Genomic DNA, 8,781 nt, shown 5'->3' with positions numbered 1-8,781 from the left:
TTCATTGTCTTGTTGGTGAAAGAATTTTACAATTATTCCATACTATTTTCTTTCTGTGGTATTTATTTTTCCTAGTGTACAAGGGGGCAAAGTTAACAAATATTGTACATCAACACATTCACATTAGTATAAGTGATATAGTGCCATTATTTAGTTGAAACTGTTGTAATAAATGTATGTTTTATTAAAAAGCTTTTCATTGAAATACTAACACTTAAATGTTAATAATATGTTAATGTGTTAAGTCATGGGTGTATGGTGTATGATAAAATATAAGCAAATAAATGGAAATGAATGAAGAAGGATTTTCCAAATAAAAAGAATATTAAAAAAAAACTGAATTTATTTTAAATTTAAGACAGCACCATGATGTAAAAATACAGTTTTAATAAATTAAACTTATAACTATTGCATTGATGACTTAATAAACCCTTTATAATTGCATTTACGTAACACAACCGAAAACCTAACCTTAAACTAAACAGAGATAAGATCTGTCAAATTAATTATGGTAAGTATTTTAATATCATATTTTAAATGTTATTCACAACCATTAATATAATAACCCAAGATGCACTCTTAATGTCACCTAAATGTCTTCATATATTCATTTTTGTCTGGCATTTTGCTTGCAGCCATGCGTTGCAAAAACAACTTTAATTCGTGTACTTAAAGTTGAGTTTGCTAAAATATGTTTTCGTACAATTCCAGCAACGATTTTTTGATAATTAGTAGTTTCGGGGCTGATAGTCACAGCAAAATGTGGTCCTTGGTTGTTATGCTATCTTAATTGCTGTTTAATGTAATATACTCTGTACAATGTGTTTTTGCATACCACTTACAGTGTTGTAATAACCTCTACCCAAAATATTCAACCATGAAAATTGTGTGTCAGTTGCAAGCAATCCTGCATTGCAAAAACAACTTTAAAGCATGTCGTTAAGGTTGAATTTGCAAAAAAATAGTCAATAATACCTACAAATATCTGTTTTTTTCATCATAGCTCTGTAGTGGGTGGTTCGTGTCGGTCGTGCCTAGCCTTGCTGGCGGCCAGGCTCAGCAGTGACGTCACGGCGGCCAGCGCGGCGCTGGCGGCGCCCGCGGCCCACAGCCACGTGTAGTGCAGCTGGCACGAGCCGCCGGACCAGTACATGCACGTCAGGTCTGGGGGAATGTATGCAGTTTATTATGTATGTGTGTATGTTTTTAAAACAAAAGTTAAAAGTGCGAAAGACTTGACTCTGGGGCAGAAATTATGGCCTTAAAAATGAACGGTTAAAAACTTGACTGACTGGCGAAGAGAGTATTCTTAGTTAGGCTTAAATAATTATTATCTTTTGCGAAAGAGTATAAAATTATCGAGTAATTGGGTAAGTGGGTAGGTAGAGTTGCTTCGTGTAAAATATACTGAATTGAATCCGTCAAAACTTTGGAATTTTAATCTTTCTTGCAGCTTAATTAAAGAATTACGCTAAACTACATCATAGCAAGATCACGGTCCTGCTTTGAATCAATAGCACGATACGATAGAGACAACACTCACAGCTGATGAGCATGTAGACGAGATGTCCGAGCCCGAAGCCGAGCAGCGCCACGAGCGCGGAGGAGGCGCCCACCGCCAGCGCCTTGTCCGCCGCGCGCACGCTGCGGACCACCGCCATGCCTTGCATCAGGAAACAGGATGCTAGGGGCACAAAAATAATACTTATTTTATTTATTTATTTATTTATAGTTAACGCTGGCCATAAGACACCTTTTTTTTCCTTGGTGAAACTTTAATGACTTCAACCCACGCCGAGGTCACGGCGTGGGGATATGTCGGACTCCCACCCACTAAAAATACCCCGGGCCTCTTCTACTGCCTGAGCCAAAGCCACGGGATCGATCGCGCATGTTAGGAACCAGAAGATAATTGGTATAAAACGATCATGCTTCTCTGCCGTTAGTAAATGGAGAAGTTAATCTTCTGAACTGTGCTCAATGCAGTAGATCAGGTCAGTCATAAAGGCCTATGATGAGATTGTTTTTCAATGCAGAAACTTATTTAGTAAATATTTCTTCAAATTAGAAAAGTTAGGGGTCAAAACTAACAAAGCTGAAACTATGCACCAATTCAGATACCTAAGTAAAAATAACATCAAATCAAATTGACTTCTGTATTTCCAACTATACACCTCAACATGCTTAAATAGCTGTCCCTTCATACCTGAGACAGCCAGCATGACGGTGTAGAGTATCTGGTAGGCGGCGAAGGCGAGCCGGCATGACGTCATGGAGCAGGCGCCGCGCACCGCCCGCCCCGCGCCCGCCCCGCACGAGCATCTGTCGTACAGCCTGCAGGGAAAACGGGATAATTATAACGTTATAGGGCGCCTTAAATGCTTTCGCTTATTCTGTAAAGAATTGCCATCTGGTTTTAGAACGGGGACAGAAAATAGAAGACTGTATGATGTCTTTTAATGGACAAAGGATTCCGTTTGAAGCAATTTGACTCCAGACTGGTCTGTCCTGATATTACCCTCCATTCCTTCAAGTCCAAAAAAATGAGGATTTATACCGGCAAAGCAATAACACGGATATTATATTGTTAATCTTATATAAGCGATATTTTCATATCATATACGACTACGCCGGAAAAAAGCAGACATTCCTTTTATGAGTTCCAATATTTCTTAATCTCCAAAATACTCACAAGACACCGTTGAGATCCTCGACGCTGGTACATCCTGCGTTACAGGGGGAGAAGTACGTGGTGCGCGACTGCAGCTCGCACACCGGACTGAACCCGTAACGCTCTGAGGTGCATCTAAATGTTAGAGGAAGAATATTTAAATTTTTTTCAAGATAAATATTTTCTTAAAGTAATTTTTCAGCCTATACGGAATGCCATATTCTGAAATATTCCCAGGACGTCACCTTACAAAATATCAAAAGTGACAATTGTATCAATCAATTATTGTGCTACGAATATCTCAATAACTACTAAAGTCAAGCTGTCGTTGCTCATTGCTAATTGTCAATACGCGCTAAGCAAGACACTTTTGCTACGAATGTCATGTGTGTTACGACTGTTTAATTTGCTAAAAAAGCCAATTCGATGTTAAGATTGTCGATTGTGTTACTAATGACAGTTTCGGTGAAAAACGGCTAATTTTGCCTCAGTTCACTTACCCGCAGGCCTGACTGCAGGTCGGCTGTTCGAACTCCCAATTCTTTAGTCCTTGTATCTCTCCGACGTCACAGCCTACAATAGTTAGCACTGTGAAGAATACGGCAACAAAGATGGCGACCACGCCGGCCACGCGCGACGCCGTGTTGGACTTCACGCCGTCGATACGCTGCGCCGAGAAACGCACGCGGAAGATCTGGAGGAAGTATGTTTTTAACCATGGTTAAATAGTGGTAAAATATTAGTCAGTCGTCCGAGCGCATGATAGTTCGACGATATACATAGTTAAGGTCTCAGGTCGAGTCTGGATGAGCGTAGTAATTGGCACGAGAAATTGGGGGCCCATGCCCAGCAGTGGGAGAACAAAGGCTGTGGATGAAGATGGTGAAAGGATATGTGCAGTGGAAAAAATAGTATTAAAGTTTTCCTTTTTGAAACAATTTGAGAAACATTCATCCATGATTCAAGTTATAGTTGGAGGATGAAACGATTCAGGGGAAAAAACTAGTAACTTACCATGACGAAGAAAATGATGACCAGAGATCTGAATATGTCAGTCACGGTGCGAGAGGTGCGAGGGTCCTGTCGTATTGCTTCTATGTGGAATCTCGCCTGGGTAATAAAATGAATTTAAATATGCATGAATTTTAAGAACTACGAGTGAAAAGGCAATATTTTGAAATTTTGACTCTTCAGTCTTTTTTTAATTACTTGCTTACTCCGTTGGCCTAGCGAAGTGTCTTGGCGCTCTGATACGAGAATACTTTTTGGAGAATCTAAATTTAAGGCTACCTGCACATAATCTCTGTCGTAGTGCACGAAGCCGAACACTCCCGCACTGAGCGTGGAGAGCCCCAGAGTCTGCAGCACAAGCGCGCGGTTCCTCAGCAGGCGACCCAAGGATGAGAAGAGTCCTGGCGATATGATGGAAATTGTGTCTTAATTATATTATACCAAATATAATCTTAGTCAATGCAGTGTGGTTAACATTGAAACGATCAGCAGCAAAATCACTGCCTATTAAGTAAACTATTATTTTAAAAATACCTTCAAATGTTCACATACGTGGCCCCAAGGATGACCTGAGAAAAGACCTAAGAATAATACTGTAAAAGGCCTACTTACTCCTCGCTTACTATCAATGCCCTGCTTCATTGTCACATTAACAACACATGCCTTAATCAAGACTGAAAGCCAATATCAGTAACGTCACGATAATGGCGTTCAGTCACATTAGAACACCATAATTATAATTTATGATGGTAGACCCACCTGTGTCAGATCCCACAGTCTCTTCCGTCTGACAGTTAGGCATCCTCCGAGGGAAGAGTGTGAACAGTACGGAGAACATGAAGGTGAGCATGCAGAGAGACAGGTGCGACTTCCACCAGTCCTCGGTGACCGAGCTCGGACGGAGCCAGTTGTGACCGCTCAGGCCCAGGGAGAGCCGGATGGAGATCAGGATACCTAGAGAGAAATTATGACAATGATCATGACTAGTTACAAAATAAAGTAGGTAGCAAGCTGTCTTGGCATTATTAATTAGTGACTTTGAAGCACGTTACCCAAAAAGGTTTCATGAAATCAATCAAGCCATATGTATAACGAAGATCGACTCTTCGTTATAGTGAACAGCCATAGTCAAATGTCAAATGCCAGGACTCTTCACATACGAAATAATTAAGTAGGTACTTAAACAAAAAATATGTAGTGGCTTAATTAAACAGACAACGACCAGTCATTTCTTGAATTGTTTTGAGTATTGGCGATTTAATATCCCAATTTCCTCGTACAAGTAATACTTTTGTCTCGGATCTTCAGCAACATCTCTTTAAATTTAAGGAACCACAAAGTAAACAATCAGGTTACCGTAAAAGTAAGGTCCGTTCTGTGGGTCATGATCGTCGAGGTAAGTGAAGCCGTGCGACCAGATGCTGACCTTGGTGAGGGCGCACAGCATCACCGTGATGATCAGGAACGACGTCCTGGGAGACAGGTTGCCGTCAACTATCTGATTGCTGAAGAAACTAGAGACCTTGTCGCCACCGCATAGCTCTGTACAAAAGAAAGAATAGGTGAAGTAGAGACTACGGTTTCAGGTAATGGGGTTTTTACAAATGCTGAATGATAATTGACTATTATTTTTAGAAAACGATGAAAAAGCTAGTAGAACTGTTGTGCAGACAAGTCGCTTATTAGATCAGCAGGAATATTAAAAAATCTTAGCGCTTATTGCAACAAAAATATTCAATTGTTTAAAATCAGCCAATAGCTATTGGTCTACTCACCCACATCGATAGGATTAACATTAGCATGAGGGAAGGCTAGCACTAGCAGACCAGCTGCTGACGTCACAGCGAGCCAGCCGGACAGCGCCAGGTTCCTCCGCCCGCGACCCCACCACGCCACTACGGCCGCCAGGCAGAACTCCAGGCCCGCGGCGCCCAGCAACACATAGTCTGGGGATGGTGACAACCAGGAAAGTTGGTGACTGGAATAGCTGCCGACTCCTAAGCTTCCCATAAGAAATTTCGAAAAAGGTTTTCCAAAAAAGGATGAGGATGCAATTATGATTTTATCTTTATCGTGAAGGTCAATAGAAACCGCTGGCACTATAAAACTTGAAGTTGGATCGCCGACATTTAACATCGGTTCTTACTTGCTCACAACTGCCTCGGAAAGAAACTTGTCGAACGAACTTTGACTTTGCAATTTTATTACTTGTACTACCTCCATTAGAGTGGAAGTCGTTTCGTGAATTAGTCCAGCATTGCTTTAGTAATGACTCTTTCAACAGCTGTTTTAGAGACAAAACAAAGTTAAGTCGCAAGCATCTGAAATCGCAAGCCACAAAAAAGGCATAATCCAAATTTGGTCTAAAACTATTTCCTTAACTATTTACCTTCTACGAGAGCTGGATGATGTCCGTCAGTGGCGTCTCTCTTCAGCAGCAGATACACGTTGGTCTCCAGCAGGATGACGATCAGCAGCGAGCCTTGCAGGAACAGGTCGAACCGCTTCAGCGTCAGCACGTATGTGCTCAGGAAGTACCATAGCTTGTGGACAACTAGAGATGTCATAATCTGATATTAGAATTTTATTATGGGTTTTCTTTTAACCTTGCAAAAGTTCTACTCGCGATCCCGCCGTGTCAGTTCACGTTTAAGGACTCCGTTTGGGTCTGACTTTAGTCGGGCAATCCCGATAAATACTCTAGAACCTTTGGATCATTTAATAAAAGGTAAATAGAAAAGTCAATGAAACTGTGGAATTTTGAAAGTTTAATGTAAGTTAAAATAATAATAAATAGAGAATTGAAAAAATACGTCATTGAAGTTGAGAATACTTGGAAAAAATACGGACAAGTTGGAGAGAGCAGAGAAAGAAAGAAGGATACGTATATCAAAAACATTATTTAAGACGTTTGCATATCAATTACAATAATACTTTGCCTCTTACAATGGAATTTGTCCCCTTTACCTTAATTAAGTTATTACCTTAAAAATATTGATTAAATAGCTAGTGTTAGTCATCATCTATGATTATTCTCCTTGAAAATATTATAATTATTCCATGTATTTCTACTAATTACTTTAACGTTAATCATTTGTTGTTAATTATGCGATAGCTAAATCTTAATCTGTGCGTTAATTATCTATCGATTAAGATTATTTGCCGTAAGCGTTTTTGAATAATTACATTTTAAGTAAATACAATAATACCTGCTGGGGGCCGAACACCAACTCACAGGCTAAGAATGAATTAGTTGCGAAGAAAACAATAATGACAGGTCTTATAATAGGAGTCTTACTAATTTTATCAGGAATCTAATTTATTTTATTCAGAAAGTAATCTTAAAATATATAAATCTCGTGTCACAATGTTTGTCCTCAATGGAGACCTAAACCACTTAACCGATTATAATAAAATTCGCACACCATGTGCAGTTCGATCCAACTTGAGAGATAGGATAGTTTAAATCTCAAGTTATAGTCGCAATTTCTTCTAACCACGCGGACGAAGTCGCGGGCAACAGCTAGTATATAATAGTAACTTTCGAGAGGCGGATTCAAAATTGCGTAATAATAACGTTTTAATTATTAACTAGAAAAGTGAGTGTATAAAAACATGGAAAAAACTAGTCAGCTGTTCCTAAAAATACGCATGAGATAACAGTTAAAAAGAAAATAATTTAACTTAATTCCTGATTGGATCTGTTTTCCCCCATTTAATTAATGACAATGAAATAAGCGTTGTGCGTTATTTTCTGGAGTCATGTGGCTAGTGGAACAATTTCCAAAAATCTTTTTATTGATACCCCACAATATGTTGCAGCCGTCTTTTTTTATATATAGGTATATTGAAATGGAGGTTTTAAGAAATAAAACTTCATGAGAAGAAAAAAATAGACGTAAAAATTATTGACCACGAGAATAGTTGTAGTTTTTATGATTATAACTTGCCTTCAATAGATATAAATATTGAATTAAATACTTACTTGTTTCACCTTTTAACATCATCTTGACTTTTATATTTTCTTTTCTCAGGCTTTCTCAACTACTAACAAATAAAAACTGTCATAATATCTAAAATGTTCAATCACAATTTCTGTATAAAAAACTGTCAGTTTACAGATCTTGAATTTTCATTATCAATAACCTACAAATATAAAACGAAATGTTTATTTAAATAATATTTTTGTTTTAAAATCGTAATTAATTTTGGGTACACGACACGAGTGGGTACAAAATGTTTGACATTGCTAAAGAGTGCTTATCAGATAACTCGACGCTTATCATTCGGCAATCCGGAGCGATGCGAGGCTAATCATTTGATGTAAGTACGTGTGTACGTATGTCGATAAGTGCGATAATGACCATTGATGTGGTATTCATTATCAAGGTGTCTGTTTTTCCGACTGTAAAAAGGAAGGAGGTTGTAATATTTTTCTTTCTACACTTTAATTTTCTTTTTCTTTAATGAAATTTGTTAAAAATTCTTTTTCGTCAATTTATTCCAAATAAGATAAATTAATATTGTCCTAAGTGTACTATTTTGCGGGGCAGTTTGAGTCCTTAAGTAACGTGTAAGGGTAAAGGGTAGATAGGCATGAAAATCTCAAAAATGGCTCAATAAATAACTATTGAATTTGAATATGAGAGATATTGAAGTAATTTGTTTTTAATTAAATATTTTTTTTTTTCTAAAAATTCAACCTATTTATTACTATAAATTAAACTAAACTAATATTTACATTTTTAAAACTATATCAATATAAAAAGAAAAATATACATTATTTACAAAGCGTCAAAAAAGATTGTAGCAATATTTACACTATCTTTCAAATAATGTATTTTGAGTGTGACTTCTGCCGAAGACCATTATATGGTAGCAGAAATTTAATTATTTTGTTCAAATAATCAAAATAATAAGTACCTAAAGATCTGAACAAATAAAACAATGTAAATAAACGTGAGCATTTATTAAATAAAATCACTTGGATCTCAGAGTATAAAACATTTGTGACAAGAACTAATCTTAACATTACAAATACAACTATAAATTAATTAATAACACTTGTCAATACTTATTAGTAATTATATTATTAACTT

At 37.6% G+C, this 8,781-nt stretch overlaps 1 protein-coding gene across 1 annotated transcript; it reads right to left on the bottom strand.

The window, feature by feature from the left end:
* Positions 1-679: 679 nt before the first annotated feature.
* LOC113501659 (solute carrier organic anion transporter family member 2B1-like) lies at positions 680-7,945 on the bottom strand. Its single transcript, XM_026882835.1, has 12 exons — positions 7,668-7,945; positions 6,072-6,236; positions 5,458-5,628; positions 5,039-5,224; positions 4,442-4,636; positions 3,962-4,083; positions 3,686-3,781; positions 3,172-3,365; positions 2,693-2,806; positions 2,207-2,334; positions 1,544-1,684; positions 680-1,164 (listed from the first exon to the last, which is right to left on the bottom strand). The coding sequence occupies exons 1-12, from the start codon at positions 7,687-7,689 to the stop codon at positions 998-1,000; spliced, it is 1,701 nt and encodes a 566-aa protein (XP_026738636.1). The 5' UTR covers positions 7,690-7,945; the 3' UTR covers positions 680-997.
* Positions 7,946-8,781: the final 836 nt, after the last annotated feature.

Source organism: Trichoplusia ni, chromosome 16, assembly GCF_003590095.1.
Source record: "Trichoplusia ni isolate ovarian cell line Hi5 chromosome 16, tn1, whole genome shotgun sequence".
NCBI classification, from domain to species: domain Eukaryota; kingdom Metazoa; phylum Arthropoda; class Insecta; order Lepidoptera; family Noctuidae; genus Trichoplusia; species Trichoplusia ni.
The sequence above is the reverse complement of the archived record's forward strand: the minus strand, read 5'-3'. Positions and strand labels throughout refer to the sequence as shown.

What these genes read in the sequence shown, in the direction of transcription:
- LOC113501659 (XM_026882835.1), bottom strand. Translation starts at nt 7,689, where the DNA reads ATGATGTTAAAAGGTGAAACAA. An exon ending in ACGACAGAGATTATGTGCAG is followed by an intron (nt 3,782 to 3,961) that starts GTAGCCTTAAAT and finishes TTTATTACCCAG; the next exon opens with GCGAGATTCCACATAGAAGC. An exon ending in TCATCATTTTCTTCGTCATG is followed by an intron (nt 3,366 to 3,685) that starts GTAAGTTACTAG and finishes TACTTCCTCCAG; the next exon opens with ATCTTCCGCGTGCGTTTCTC.